A 16,344-nucleotide genomic window follows, 5' to 3' on the forward strand; every position below is an offset into this window, starting at 1 on the left:
CTACTGTGAAGGACCGCAAACGCCTGCAGAGAGTGGTTAAAACAGCCTCAAAAATCACCAGGACTGCACTGCCCTCTCTGCACAGCATCTACCATCGCAGAGTCCACAGGAGAGCTGTCTCCATCTCCAGAGACCCCACCCATCCCCAACACGGACTATTCACACTCCTCCCTTCAGGCCGAAGGTACAGAAGTGTGAAATGCAGGACTAACAGATTTAAGAACTCTTTCTTTCCCACGGCCATCAGACTCTTAAACAGCTGAGCTGATGGCTTCCATAATAACTTACATTAATGGCACATAAATAACTGCACTACACTGCACTTTACCTTTATACTGTTTACCTGTCTGCATACAGCTGCACATGTATGATTAGACAATTCTACTACGGACTGTTGCAATATAATAATGTTGAACACTACCACACTACTGCACATTGTATATAGATTGTATTGTATTGTTTTGTATTTCTGGAAATGTATATTTACTTATTTATTTTCTATTGCATGCTTCGATTTGATTCTACTATCTCATATCTTACCTTGTGTCTGACATCCAGCGTGGGCAGCAAAGTAGAAATTTCATTGTACAGGGAAACGTGTTTCTTACTGTGCATATGACAATAAAGCTTTGAATTGAATTGAATTTTTAAAGTCACTGATAACCAGAAAGTGTTAAATAATCAGACCGATATGGGCAGAGTCCTGTACTAATATGTACACTCACATCAAGTAAACAAAAGTTTAGCAAAAACATAAACACAGCCAGTGCAGAAACAGCACATTGCTTATCAGTCAAGAGAAAAGTTAAATACTGGTCATTATTTGCGCTGTGAAGACTGAGGTTAGGTGTCAATGTACTTCTGTGGCTCGTCCACAGAGCCAAGCCACCTTCTGTTTCCACCAGGTAAAGTCACACAGAGTCGGGCAGGGGAAAGCAAAGCGAGCTTTAGACCAAGCTTTCCTCTGCGTCGATGTACCCGAATGAGGAGCTCCTTCACCTGGACATGGTGTAGTCATAAGATAACCGGGCTTGGCCGCTGGTCCAACACTGGTTTTGGGGCGAGAGATTGATGAGCCCGGTCCGACTCGGGTTGGAATGGAATAGTGTCATGCCTGTAGATGTCAGAGAAGAAGTCCGTGGGGCATCCACTCTCAGCAGACTCTGATAGGTCCAGAATATGAATATTCTGCTGTCTGCTTCTACTTTTTAAGACCTTCACACGAGCCCGTTTTGGTTCAATTTGGCATTGAGCTGGTTGAAAGTGGCTTTGAACTTTGCGGACAACACCACGATGTAGCGATGTAATAGCCTTGAAGGTTAGGCTAGCAGGGTGGCACAGTGGCATAGTGGTTAGAGCTGTTGCCTCTCAGCAAGAAAGTTGCAGGATCGCTTCCCGGCCTGGGGCCTTTCTGGGTGGAGTTTGCATGTTGCACACGTGGGTGTACTCCGGGTACTCCGGTTTCCTCCCACAGACCAAAAACATGCATGTTAGGTTAATTGATGACTCTAAAATTATCCCTAGGTGGGAGTGAGAGTGTGAATGGTTGTTTGTCTATATGTGGTCCTGCGATGGACTTGTGACCTGTCCAGGGTGTCCCCTGCCTCTCGCACAGTGACTGCTGGGGATAGGCACCAGCTCCCCGCGACCCGGAATGGAGAAGCGGGTAAAGAAAATGGATGCATGGGTTAGGCTAGCATTAGTGTCATCTTTCTTGCTCGATTTTGTTGACTTTTGAGACATGTCTGAAATAAGATGTCATTGAAGAGATGTCTGATGAAAGTTAGGTGCGTGATACACAGCGTAAAAGTAACTGTGGAAGGCTTGGTAGTACTATAAAGTAAAGTTCTAACCAGAGTGCTAGTGAAGTGTCTTCAAGGTGGTGGACGTTTCTCTTGGGTCCGCAGCGATGACTTTATCGATCACAGAAATGGCTGACAGACAGAAGTTATTCTTGAACAGTGAGAGTTTATTCAAAATAACAGCGTCTGTGCCAAACAGGACTTCTGGCCAATCTTGTGAAGATCCCCCGTTTCTCTGGGGCTGCTTGTTTTTATGAACATCTTACCACACCCAGTAACAGTAAAAAGACACCCACATCCCACTGGGACGGACCTGAACAATACATTCAATTCCATTTATGGGGATAAACTAGGGTCTTCAGACAAGCAACAGCTAACTGTCCACGTTTGCACGTTTTCGACAACGTGAGCGTAGGAGCCCATGGTTCACTTCCTAAGAAGGCATTTGTGGCTGAAGACAGTGTCTCTCAAAATGGGAGCTCAGGCCTGAACACAGATGCAGACCAGTTACCTCACTAGCAATGCACGACTACTATCGACTGGAAGTCTTGGAAAAGTATTGAGCAGGATCAACACACCGAAAGCTGAATGCTGATGGCGTTCCCAGATGTGTGCTTAGAACGTTCTGGGGAGGTGGTTGGAGTTGTGACAGACTTATTCAAGCTGTGATTGGCCCTTGCTGTCATGCTAACCTGTTTCAAAACCACCCCCATTGTTCCAGTACCAAAATATTAGAGTCCGACCTGTTTCAATGACTACTGCCCAGTAGCACTCACTCCCATCATCACAAAGTGCTTGGAAAAGCTTGTTCTGGCCTTTTCAAATCCTGTCTCCCCCACCACACTTGACCCCTACAAAACTACAGGAGCACAGAAAATGCACTCTCAATAGCGCTGCACTCAGTCCTCTCACACCTGGACAATAAGGACAGATACACCAGAATGCTGTTCATAGGCTTTAGTTCAGCGATTAACACTGTCATCCCTCCAAGTTAATCACCAAACTCACAGATCTGGGTATCAGTACCTCTATCTGTAACTGGTTGCTGGACTTTTTGACCAATAGGCCCCAACATGCTTGGTTAGAACACCACTACTCCTTCATCCTCACCCAAAACCAGGGGTCGGCAACCCAAAATGTTGAAAGAGCCATATTGGACCAAAAAAACCCCCAACAAATATGTCTGGAGCCGCAAAAAATTAAAAGCCTTATAAAAGCCTTATAATAAAGGCAACACATGCTGTATGTATCTATATTAGCTATATTAGCCTATCTGATAGGCTAATATAGCTAATATAGCTGCTTCGGTGTCGGGCCAGCCGGGCTGGCCCTGCTTCGTGGGCGGCGCAAGCTTAGCTCCTGTTCACTCATTGGTCGTGGGTGTGACCAGATGCAAGCATAAAGCGCGAACAGTAGGAATATAAACAACAGCGTTAGCTAACCCTGCAACGTTTATGCCGTCTGTCCCCCAGCTGAAGGTGCTGTAAAGCCTGAAATCTCCGGCGGATAACAGCTGTCCTACTCCGTGCAACAATCGTGGCATCCAGAGCATTTCTTCCACTGCGCCTCTCTTCCTGAAGTCTCAGAAGAATCCCCATAAGTTTAAAAAACAGCAACAATACAGGGCCAACGTTGTCCATAGCGCTTCTGTTGTTTACACAACTTGCGCTAAGTTTCAGTAGCGCACCACCCCGCGGCCCCGCCCCCGCAACACGAGGAGGCGTTCCTCTGCTACCGACCAAACTGGCCGGTGTGAACACGATGCAGTCTTTATAGAGCCGAGCAAAGTAGAGCGGAGTACAGCCAGACTTCTGAATAAGGGTCTGTGTAAAAGAGGCATACATTAAAACAAAAAATATATTTCTCTCCCCCATCTTTTTCCATTTTCAAACATTTTTGAAAAAGCTCCAGGGAGCCGCTAGGGCAGCGCCAAAGAGCTGCATGCGGCTCTAGAGCCGCGGGTTGCCGACCCCCGCCCTAAACTGTCAGGTTTTGAAATGTTGTTTGAACCCAGAACATAGGCAGACTCGAGGAACTTCAAGGAATAATTACATTTATTTAAACAAAACAGAGACTCTGGAGGTCTGGGGGCTGGGGACGGGTAGGACTTGCTTGGGGCTGATGTTTTAACTCTTCTGAAGTGAGCAAGAAGCAGAGAATAGTCCAAGAGTGCTCCCTTGAACAAATCCTTCATATCCAATGAGTTCAGTATGCACAGGAGGCGGAAGAACTTCCCCAGAAAGTCTTTTCTGGCATACAGTCTTATATAAGGGTTGAATGAGGTGGCTGGCTTGTCAATGCACACTTTCAATGAGAGATGAAGCTGGAGAAAATCCTACTCTGAGAGCCCTGCGAGGAAGGGGCAGTATGCTAGGTCTTCTTCTGAGCTGGTCATTCTGTCAGGTTTTTAAAGGTTGTTTGGACTCAGAGCACAGGCAGACTCGAGGACCCGCTAGTCCATTTATACCAGCCATCCCTGTCTACAACTAGTTACCTTTTGGAGTCAGTTCAATACAAGATACCTCAATGAGTTTTACATTTACTGAGCTAAAATTTGGTGTCACAGTAGCTAACTGTAATTTACAGCACATACATCAAGCACCAACAGATTATGTGAAATATTTAGACATTTCAAGAAATTGAATGAGTAACACCATTTAAGATCATACATAACATATTTTTCAAGACCAAAACGTCTACAACTCCATCATTTCTAAACATAAGATGATCTTAGTCTAAAACTCAGGTGTGAAAATGAGTGTGCAATATGCATTCCTTTAAGAAATGATATGACTTTAATTTTGTCTGTTTTTAATCATGTCAAAGAAATTTAAAACCTACATAAGCTAAACAGCTGGGACAAAAGCTTGATGAGTTATTGGTTGGATTTAATGAGATTTGTAAGTTTCTATTCCAGATCCAACAGTTTTTATCTGTGCCAGCAAAAAAGTGTGTGCTCTTGTGTTTCCGGCTTTGATGTAAGTCAGGGCAAATTGTCCAGTCTTAGCACAACTTGCTTTGCCATAATTTGACTCAACTTGGTTCTACACGGTCTCTGTGGTTTTTCCATAAATGAGTGATGTCTCGATGTGGATGGGTCCTCGTAGAGCTGCTGCCTAAAACTTATCACCTATGGGTAAATAAGTGAAATAAGAACCACTCTCTATTCTCTGCCACAGTTTATAAAAATGCTGTCTGCACCTCCTCATAGTACTGCATTGTTGGTTTATGTGAAAATATTTTATATATTTTTAGTAAAGTAAATAACAAAAACTAACGGTGTGGTTGTGAAGTTTTAAAAAGAGGGTTTTATTGTGAAGGAGATGCTCTCATGAATAATGACACTCCCTAGCAAATCATTGGCCTGGAGTCTGCTGATGTCAAATCTTCAGCTCATCTCACTTGCTTGGAACCTCTGTCGAGTAAGTTCTATGTTGCAAGCTAAAAGTGGGTGTGACCAGCCAATGGAAGGACTCTGAACCTGTGTTGGGTCCACTCGAGTAGAGCCGAGCCAAGCCTATGGAAAAGGGCCAATGGAGATTCCCCACTGCATGTCCTGGTAGTGCTATAAATACTTATATTCTGCTTAGCTGTACTGGGATTTATGGTTTGTGCATGTACCGTATTTTCCGGACTATAAGGCGCACTTAAAAGCCTTCAACTTTCTCAAAAAATGAAAGTGCACCTTATAATCCGGAGTGCCTTATATATGTAAAAAGCCGTAATGTTTTTGGTAAAAAAAAAAAATTGGGAAGTGCATGAGGGTGCACTTTATAATCCAGTGTGCCCTATAGTGTGGAAAATACGGTACATGAAAGTCTTCATATGTTTTATCAGCTTTATGCAAAGAATTTGAAAGATGAATGTTTAGATATAATCACTTTTCAATTAGATAAATGATTAAATTATAAAAATAGATGCACCTACCTTCCAACTTCACTGATGACAGGGGCTGGACATAGTAAATATGTGTTTTCTATTCCAGCTGGCTTCTCATCTGAAGAGCAAAAACGGAAGATAATGTACATTTTTCTCATTCACAGTCAAAAGTGTGACTGGGTTAAAGCAGCAGTTCAGATGTTTTGAGGTGTGGTTCTGTGGAAATGCTACGAACAAATATTTTACCTGTTCTAGATAGCTATTTTGAATGTCATCAGTTTGAAGAAATAAAATTTAGGCTTGATAAAATAAAAATAATTTTTTACAACATTAGCAATTTTCCATTGCCCACTTATAGTGTGAATACATGTTCAGCGTTTCCTGTGTTTTACTTATACATACATATTTTGCAATTTAAATAAGTCTGCACATTTTGTCTTATTTCGCTGTACATATATCAAAATGTTCCATTCATTCACAATATGAATGCTATAAGTTTTGTTTTTTGTAATTTCTTTTAAAGAAATTCTAAATAGCTGCTGCCCCTGAGACTCGACTCCAGAATATGCAGCATATAATGCAGAGATGGATGGGTTTATTTTCAAATATTTTCCCCCTATAAATACATTTGGTCTTTTCAGTTCCTTCAAAAAAAATGTTTTTTTAAATTTGCTTCAGCATACTTGCTCTGTTTTACCATTCTATTACTTTTAGATATGAGATAGTCTTTTGTTGTTTTTAACTAAGCTTGTGCTATTTTTAGAGTCTGGCTAATATTCTGCTTCTTTAAGCTTTAACAATTCAGTTTCAGTTTCAATTCAGTTTATTTATAAAGCACCAAGTCACAAGAAAAGTCATCTCATAGCACTGTACAAAAACATTCACGTACATTATAATTCCAGCAAAGCCATGCAGCAATCACACAAAATGCTATTTTTCTACTTTATGTAGAATTTAACAGTTATTAGCAAGGGAAAATAGCAGGACAGTGTGGGTCTACTCACTGACTGTGATAGTATCATTTATTTTGAAGCTGCAGAGAACCTGGTTGATGTTTCTTGCATGGAGAAATCCATTCCCTCTAACCACCACTTGAAAAGACTCTGGATGCACAAGACACACATCAACATTTTCACATTTTAAACACTTCCCAAATAAATTCTTCCAAGCAAAAGTCACATGTGTCACAGAATTATTTTGTTGTAAGGAATGCTCTATGTGTCATTTAAAATACAGTAGATACATTTAACCCTTTTCTATTAAGGTGTTTAATGTGTAGTTGCTATGTTGTCTGTCATAAGTGTATTTCCAACCTGTTACAGGTTTGCACAAAGAAGCTGAATCTGAACTGTACTAAATGGTGCAGTGTTGGCTCTGTAAAATAGTCATTGTCTATTTGTTTGAAAAGTAAAAGTCATTTACTGCTCTATAAAACATGTGAAATGCCTTCTGGTTCTGTGCATTAAAACGTATTAAAATCTGCATTACTGCATTTTAATATCCATGTAATGTTCATTTTACTCTAACTCATTTTCTCTCTTTTTAGCTGGGGACTGAAGGTTGTCTACCTTACATTTCATTTCCAACTGATCTCCAGTTAATGCAGCCACGTCATTGTTTTTAAAGCATCCTTATCATTTTATTATTACTGGAGATCTGAGTGACCTGGATGTATGGCAATCTGCCATCCTGCTACCTGGTGTGTGTCTCCTGACTTCCTGATTGGCCGGCCTCCTGATGACTCACAGCTGCTCCAGATTAGGATCAGCCTCACAAGCATTCTTAAGGCAGTTTGGAGGAACAGACCAATGCTGATGCATCAGTTGCCTATGGTAATTTGTCTCAGCCATTACGTGTTGATAGTGCCTAGGAAATATTAACTTGTGTGTGTTTGTACCTGTCCAGAATACCTGGTTCTGTTCCCGAGTACACCTTCGTCTCCAAGCTGCCATCCGAGTCTGCCTCCTACGTACCTGTAAGTCCTATTACCTGTGAGCCGCCAAGCCTGCTACCTATCTACACCTGTCTGTCTCCTGTCCACCTGTGGATGTACTTACCTGGAACCATCAAGGACCAAAGCTTACCTGAAAGCCTGACCACCTCCTCGGAGCTACTGCTACCTACCTTCACCTGTAAGACCAAGCCAACTAACTTACCTGCAACCGGCCTACCTTTAGCAAAGATCCCAAACTTACCTACTCTTCTCTCTCTCCTCCAGATCCTGTACATAGCACCAACCAGCACTGTAAATAAAGCTCACTTACCTTTTGAAAAACTGTCCAGTGTCTTCCGTTTCTCGAGTTACTCACCTTTGACAATAACCTGTAAAGCCAATAGGATGCCTGTATACATTAATGTTTCTGTCTGGATTTGTCATCACAGAAAAGACAAATCAATGCACTTACTAATGTAATGAACACAGTTTGAGGAGTTATGGGATGATTGCATTCATGTCAGAAGGGGCTCATTTCAGTGTGTGTCAAGTCAAATTTATTTATATATCACTTTTCAGCAGCAAGGGGGTTCAGGTGTGTGTATGTGTGTGAGACTGTAAACGTGTTTTCTTACAAACTCACCTCCTGAACACACACTTGAAGGCTCTGCTGCCAGAATTTCAATGCAGGATTTCTTGATGATCTGACAAAATACAAAGAAAGGACAGCTGTGATTGTACTGCACTTTTAAAGATACTAGTCTGTTTGTATTGGGCAAGATTATTGCCTGCCAGTGAAAGGCAAAAGGTGGACAATAATGGTTTTGTCTCTGGTTATGCGTGTTTGTTACCAAAATATTTTATGAACTAGACTAGTGAATTGGTTTTAATGAAACTCTCTGAAAGTAACTACTGGATGTACATCTACATCTGATGACATTTTGATTAACAGTTAAAGATGTTCATTACAGTCAATTAACCTAATCCAACACAAAAGTCAAATTTACTGATAATAACCTAAAGTTTATGTGGTGGCAGCTGAAAGTCATTCCCAACACATACTCTAAATGCTACACATCAGCAAGATGTCACAATGTTGCATAAGATCACACATAATCTCAGATATGAGGTTTGACCAAAATGGCTATGACTCATCATTTCTCAACATAAGATAATCTTAGTGGAAAACTGAAAGGTGGTGGACAATATGAATTCCTTCAAGGAAAGCTAGGTTTTGATTAATACTTGATTGTTTTAAAATAAAAAAAATGCAAATAAAATGTCTTAAATACCATTGCTCATTTGTTTCCTTTTCACATCGTCCTCATCTTTCAGTCAACTGTGAGTGGGCGCCACCACCCCAACCACCCTCCCAACCCCCATCTCCACTTCACACCCATATTACAGCTAGTTGAAAGTAAGATACTGGCTTTACTATGTGCAGAAGGGCAGATTAGAATAAATACAGATCTTTGGGGAGCCAGGTTTAAAGCTTCAGCTACAGAGAAATTTGTCTTCAGAAAGAGGAGGTTAGTTACCGAATCAATGACACCCCTGAGGGCATGGAAACCTCCTAACACAGGAAACACATGCTCTACTGTGTCTGCAATGGTGGCCAGCTGTGGATGGAGACAAATGGAGACAAAGACACACAGGGAAGTAAGAAGAGCCAAAAGATAAATAACTAAAGTATTACCAAACAAAACTAAACATTCAAATAAAATCCAAGTCATAGCTGATACAGGCTCTGTTTATTTGTTGCAAAATGTCTGTATTCATATAATGGATCTATTTCCAATAAAATATCTTGTAATGTATATTTTGTATATGTATCAAAAAGAGTTGTTGGAGTGAGAAGAGAAAAGACACATTTTTTTAGACATTTCAAAAGTTAGGGTGTGACATCATGAACTGTCAGTTGAACATTCTGTGGAAAAATCTGTAAAAATCATAAAACATAATTATGCTTGTGTGAAAACCATTAAAGACACTAACATGACAATGCACGTCCAACTTTCTGTGACCTGTTTAAACACTAAATGTTTCTACTGTGAAGTATATCTGAGCTATAGAGCTCAAACAGGGCTTGGTTTTCTCTCTTAAACCAGTGAAGTCCCAGTCATCTCCATAACCTTTTTCCTCACAGTTTTTGTTGCTAATTTTATCTATGTTGTGCAACGTACTGCTACTAAAAGTCATAGCATGTTTCCCAATTGAGCTACATTGTTGGATGCATAAATTGCATGTTTTGTTTTCAAAGCTGCATGACAAGATACAAGACAAAAATTTCAACAGAATAGTTATGAGGATGCTGTAATGCTTATGCCTTATCACCAACAATTTTTTCATACAAAAAGATCTTCGTTTCAAACAGATCTAACACTCCTTAAAGTTTTTTTTCTCAACAGTGGAATTTTGAGTACACATTGCACAGTGCAAATGCTATATGTTATCTAGTGTTTCAGTGAACTCTTTTTCAAACCATGTCTCCTGATTCCATACCTGTGTCTCATTGAAGTCTTTGACACCAACACAGTAGACAATAGCTCCCATAGATCTTGCTTTCTCTGCCTTGGAAGATGAGCAAAAAAAAAATAGGAACTGTATAAGTATTGAAATCCATCAGTTTAGCAAACAGAGAATTATGTAGATTGACCTTTTAATGTGAGCCCCAGCTGAAGTGAACTGAGTTATCCTCATATTCCTTACCTGTTGTTGTGAACTGATAAGGTGCTGCTCCTGCAGCTCTCCATCTGTCAGAGCAATAATCACACTGGCTGTGCCTGGAAAACACAGAAAAAACATGCTGTAGGTTTTAATGTAACTGAGTCTGAGAGGAAAGGTTGAAGAAAGCAGAAGGTATTAGATGCTTACCAAAGTTCTCCTTGCGTATCTGCTCATTTGCCTGTAAAGACAATGGCATGTTTTTGTCAGACTTAAACTGGTAAACAACTATTTCAAAGCTGATTTTAATTGAAATGAACACATTAAACTGACAGATCAAATCAGATAAACAGTGGTGGGGTTCTGTGAAAAGGTAAGGAATAACTAAAAAATTAATAAAAAAAATGTTTCTGCAAAAATGCTGTGTAAACACTGAGAGCTGAATGACTGAATTTGATGCCGAAATTTGATTTAAAAAAAGCTGAAACTGGGTTGTTAAGGCTAAAAGAAACAAAACACTAGCTAAAAGTTGCAAAATGCTAAAAGCTAAATGTAGCAAAGACTAGCTAATTATGGTGGCAGACAAATGCAAAGAAAAAAATTGCAAAAAAAAAATGTTTGAATCACAGAAAGTAAACAGAAGAAAAGGAAAACTGCTGCAAAAACCAAACAGACCAACACTGCCTTATCAGCACTCGTTCAAAAGGCATGAAGGCACCACTGAATCCACGGAGTGTGAATATTCAACCTCGAGTCGCCCTAGTGATCTGGTGCACTTCAGTTTTGTGGAGTGAGATTGCAGCTTTTTTCTTACTTACCGGGTGTCTTTGGGGTTTATTAGTGTTTTTAGTATTTGCAGCATTTTCCCTTTTGCTTCTGTCTATTTTCTTTGAATCCAGTATATTTCTTTTGCAGCATTTTTTCTTTGCTTTCATTTTCTGTGTTTGTGTGTTTTGGGGTTTGCATCTTGTGTTTGCAGCACTTTTAGATGTGTTTGCATCTGTCGGTCACTGTAGCTAATAGCAAAAAATAGCGAAGGCTAGGTAAAAGAAGCAAAATGTTAGCAAAAAGTTAAAAGGAGCAAAAGGCTAGCTAAAAACTAAAAGTATCAAAAAGCTATCAATGAGCTAAAAGTAGCAAAAGACTAACTAAAAGCTAAAAGTATTAAAAGGCTAGCTAAATGTATCAAAAGGTCAACCAAAAATGGTAGAACAGTTGTCATGGATTTCAGTGTTTTGGGTTTTGGTTCTTTGTCTCTGTGTTTTTCTTTGTGACCGTTGACCTGTCTAGTAATTTTCCGGTCACGCCTGCCACACACATTGCCATTTCACCCTCTGTCTTTAAAAGCCGGTCTCTGTTCATAACTCCTCACTGGGTCATTTCTTTTGTTCACACTTGTTGTCTTCCTTGTTCCTTGCCTTGCCTTGCCATCATTTCTGGATTTTTGTTATTGTTAGTACTTTTTGCTGCCACGTCAGCCATTTGTTTTGTTTTTCCTTATTGTGTTGATAAATCAGTTTCCTTTTAAGATGAGTCTGCGCTCTGGGTTCGCCTCTGTCTCCCCCACTACTGACAGAATGACCCAGTCACATCAGAACCCAGCAGACCTCATTCCCAGTGTTGCTCTCTCTGTGAAGGAGAAAACCTGGATCCTTTCGGAGTTGCGGAGAGAGCACCCACTAAGTTTTCTTGATGGGCCCTGTCTTCTGGTGGCATTTCCTTCTGTGACTCACGGTTGCCACCGACAAAGAGGGGCATCGGCCGTAGCAGCCTCCACACCACCACCAGCCGCAGCAGCCTTCACGTCTTTACCGGCCGCGGAAGCCTTCAAGCCTCCATCGGCCACGGTAGGCACCATGTCTCCATCGGCCGCAGCGAGCACCACGTCTCCATCGGCCGTGGCGGGCACCACACCTCCATCGTCCGCAGCTAGGTCAGCATCCCCACCTACTCCTGTTCATGTGTCACAATCACCACCGTTTTCAAGTACAGTTCAGGATCCCTCATTAATCCATGCAACGGGCTCTGAACTCTCTCCTGACAAATTTCTGGACATTCTATCTCAAATTCAAAAACTGTTTACTTCATTGAAAAATAAACCGGAACCCAGACACAACATCACCACCTGCAATATTATTGAAAATATTCATCTGTTTCAACCTGGTCTCCTCAACTTTCCTGTTTTCATTAACTTTTTTTTAATGAAATGACTAAGTTAAAAGGACAACTCATCAATGCATCCATAGACCAGCAGCCATGTTCTTCACCCAAGCCAGCCAGTATCATAAAGTCTCCAAAGTCTGCCCTGTCATGGATTTCAGTGTTTTGGGATTTGGTTCTTTGTTTCTGTGTTTTTCTTTGTCACCTTTCACCTATCTAGTAATTTTCCGGTCATGCCTGCCACGCCCACCTCACCTGTCTCTCGCCATGTCCCCAGCTGCAACTCATTGCCATTTCACCCTCTGTCTTTAAAAGCCGGTCTCTGTTAATCACTCCTCACTGGGTCGTTCCTTTTGTTTAGGCTTGTTGTCTTCCTTGTTCCATGCCTTGCCTTGCCATCATTTCTGGATTTTTGTTATTGTTAGTACTTTTTGCTGCCATGTCAGCCATTTGTTTTGTTTTTCCTTTTTTGTGTTAATAAAGTAGTTTCCTTTTAAGATGAGTCTGTGCTCTGGGTTCGCCTCTGTCTCCCCCACTACTGACAACAGTAGCATAAGAAGACAAAAATAAAGTGGGTATGCCAAAGTGGATTAAAAAAAAACAGTGATTTTGATTAAACTAAAGATGAGGTTGATGAATTTCTATTGAAGAAAAATTGTAGGTAAAATTAAATATTTTGAATATGTATAAAAATTACAAAAACTTAGTCATAGGATGCCTCTCCTGCATGAACTGCATGTTTTGACATATGGATGACTAAAACAGCACCAAGTATGCAGAAGTAGTTAAATTGCAAAACATGTATAAAACATTAAAACACAGGAAAGCAGTAGTAGCTCTGTAAACAACCTTAGTTTGGAGGAAAAAAGTTTAATTCTGACCTGAATATCAAGCTAAAAGCTAGTATGAGTGAGAATAAGTGGATTCCTGCCCTCTTAAAACAATGCCACACTTTTTTTTTATTGTTGTTAATGTTAATACTTTTTTATAAACCTTCGCATTCCCGTTAATTATTATTCTATGGTTATTTGTAACCACAGTTAGCAGCAGTAGCTAGCTGTAGCACTTTCAGTGTAATGTGAAACTGATGGTGATGTAAAGATTTGTAAAACAACATTTGTATGAACCGCTGTAAATCTTTTAAATTGGAGTTGTTGTAAGATGACAGCAATCCATTTGGATTCTCACCCCGTTCAGACTTGCTGTTAGCAGTCATAAATTAATCATACTTCTCCAGACTGAAGTCATTCAAAGAGCTGACTAGAACAGATAAGACATTTGTTGCTCATAACCTCAGAACCCTGCTCAAAGAATCTAAACATTTGCCTACACTCTGCAACCCAAGGTGCATGAACGTGTCTCCACCAGGTTTCTCTTTCCTCAGCGCATTTAGACCCTTTTTGATGTTCACTCTGCAAAGTGAAGAAAAAGTCAGTTTCATTAGGAGTTCAAAAGCAACTGAAAACAACAACAACAAAAAACAACAAAACTTAAACACACTTAAAACTTAAACAATTCTGTTTTTGAATTAAACCACTGGTTTGTTCAGGAGTCTACACATGGCAAACTGAGCTGGGACAATGTTGGAAACTAAAGCAATTAAATTCCTACCATACATAAATGCATATCACCACCTTTCATGCCAGAGTTTTAAACTTAGAATATTGTATGATGAAAGATGATGGAGTTGTAGCCATTTTAGTCAAACCTTAAAAATTATGTTAGGCACAATGTCATGCGATAATGCAAGAACTTGCAAGATGTGACATTGGTTAGAGTATGTGTTGAGAATGACTCCCAGCTCCAACCTCACCACATTTAAATTCAAAAAAGGTTAAAAAACAAAAACAACTGGACTTTTATTCTGAATAGAAGAGAATAGAAGTCCAAATGTTTTTGTTTTTTAACCTTTTTTGAATTTGCCATGACCTGGATGACTGAGAATCTTCACCAGCACACACCACATTTAGCCCAATATCTGTAAGACTGACTTACCTACTGTATAGCCATTTTTGTGTTTGCTAAGGTTGCTTAGCTGTGGTGGACATCTTGAATTGAAATGACTTGAAAAAAAAGTTGTAGATGTACATTTCTGAGTTTCATTAAAATTGGTCTGGTGGTTTACTAGATTTTTTGTTATGAGACCAACAGAATTAATGCCAACAGTTAATGCCAAAGTTTTAGGCAACTGCACTGCACAATCTATAGTCCTCTGACTATGTGTTCAGGATGATTTTAGCTCAATATCTGTAATGGTTAGGTTATAGCATTTTTGTATATTTTAACTTAACTGTGGAAGCCATCTTAAACTGGGTTGATTTCAAAAGTTAAACACTTGTAGATGTAAAACCAGTTATTAATTTCTGACAGTTTAATTAAAATCTGTCCAGTGTTGCAATAAATATTTTGCTAACATACGGGTACAGTTGACTCTAATAGTTAAAGGCAAACTTTGAAAACAGGATTTCAAATATCCAGTTAGTCCTGTATGTGTTGGGGATGACTGTCAGCTACTACCACAACAAATTTTAGCTCAACATATGAAGAAATGGCTAAAGTATAGGCAGTTCAATGTTGGCTAATGTTGCTTATTTTTAGCAACCATCTTGAAAAGGATTGACTTCAAAAGGTAATCAGTCGTAGATGTATATACAATGATTAATTTCTCAGAGTTTTTTTTTAAATCCATGTAATTATACAAACACACACACACACACACACAAAAATGGGCCAAAGCATTACTGTCTCTTGCCTTCAGGGGCAGACGATATTTTTGAGCACAAACCACAATAAAACTAAGTTTTATTGACAGTAGTTACACTGAATGATCTAAGTTTTTTTAATTTGACCCAACTTAGTTTACCTGTTTTCTGTCAGTTTCATGATAGTGGAAGCTCTGGAATTAAACGTGATGAAGGACATCCTCAGCATGGGACTGAAATAGGAAAATGAAATGAAAAAAAACAAAAATTCAACAACACAAGAATCATTTAGCAGTCTGTTCTACAAACAAATCAGCGGGTGATTACACTGTAAAATACAAGTACTGCTGAAAATTCCAAATGAGAAAGTTCTAGTGAATGGGAATAGAGTTTCAGTTTCACACTACCCTAGGCACACATGCAAACATCATGGTGGAGGGCTTGGGCTTGGGGGACGCAATCCCTCCCTTTGCTATCATCTTGGCACCTGTGCTGGTGTGGAGGGGGTTGGTGTTGTGGGGGTGGCTGAGGAACTTTGAAGGACATTGTAGGGGGGTTGCCTGAGGGTTGCTTCCCCCTAGGTGTGGGGTTGTTCGTGAGTGTGCTTGGGCCATGTTCTGGAATGGTGGGCTCCCGCCGAGTGATCTATGGCTCCCGGGGATGTCGGGTCAGCTTGGGTTCTGAGGGCTGCACTGGGCACTGGTGGGTGTCCTTCCCCCAGACCTCTCAGGAGGTTGGCTCACCAGGGAGGATGAGTATATGCCCTTTCACCTTCGTCCTTCTGGGTTCCAGCTTTCTCGGTGGGCTGGTGCCTGCCTGGTGTGTGTGTGGGGGCCTCTCCTGCTTACTGTTAGGCAGTTTTCCCTGCAGGGGGCTGTTGTGGGTGCCGGGCGGTGAAGGTCAGGTCCCAGGCGTGGCCTGCACGGTGGGAGGTGGTGGCGTGACTGGGTTGGGGGTACCTGCTGACCCTGTGCTTCACTGACAACCTACAGTCCTGCTCACCATTATTGGCACCCCTTCACGATTTGCATAGCTGAGTGAATATCTTTATGATCATTCATTGGTTAATTCATGTCATATGTGTGGAGGCAGTCCATCACAAGTGATCTTTATGTGTGATTTGCAACAGGTGAGCCAAATTGGGTTTTCATATTGATTTGCAGCAAAGGGTGCCAATACCATTGGCATGGTAAAAATTATGTTT

The 16,344-nt window shown here is 40.6% G+C and overlaps 1 protein-coding gene across 2 annotated transcripts in view; it reads right to left on the reverse strand.

Moving 5' to 3' along the window:
• The window catches only part of antxr1c (ANTXR cell adhesion molecule 1c), a 109,158-nt gene that overhangs the window by 57,123 nt on the left and 35,691 nt on the right, over nucleotides 1-16,344 (reverse strand). For both annotated transcript variants that reach the window (XM_017433646.2, XM_037981138.1), the window contains exons 3-11: nucleotides 15,302-15,373; nucleotides 13,769-13,850; nucleotides 10,489-10,519; nucleotides 10,324-10,397; nucleotides 10,117-10,185; nucleotides 9,153-9,233; nucleotides 8,258-8,318; nucleotides 6,686-6,784; nucleotides 5,730-5,799 (exon numbers count right to left, since the gene is read on the reverse strand). In XM_017433646.2, the coding sequence (XP_017289135.1) occupies nucleotides 5,730-5,799; nucleotides 6,686-6,784; nucleotides 8,258-8,318; nucleotides 9,153-9,233; nucleotides 10,117-10,185; nucleotides 10,324-10,397; nucleotides 10,489-10,519; nucleotides 13,769-13,850; nucleotides 15,302-15,373 (639 nt within the window). The remainder of the gene's footprint in view (nucleotides 1-5,729; nucleotides 5,800-6,685; nucleotides 6,785-8,257; nucleotides 8,319-9,152; nucleotides 9,234-10,116; nucleotides 10,186-10,323; nucleotides 10,398-10,488; nucleotides 10,520-13,768; nucleotides 13,851-15,301; nucleotides 15,374-16,344) is intronic.

The sequence above is a fragment of the Kryptolebias marmoratus genome, linkage group LG2 (genome assembly GCF_001649575.2).
Source record: "Kryptolebias marmoratus isolate JLee-2015 linkage group LG2, ASM164957v2, whole genome shotgun sequence".
NCBI classification, from domain to species: domain Eukaryota; kingdom Metazoa; phylum Chordata; class Actinopteri; order Cyprinodontiformes; family Rivulidae; genus Kryptolebias; species Kryptolebias marmoratus.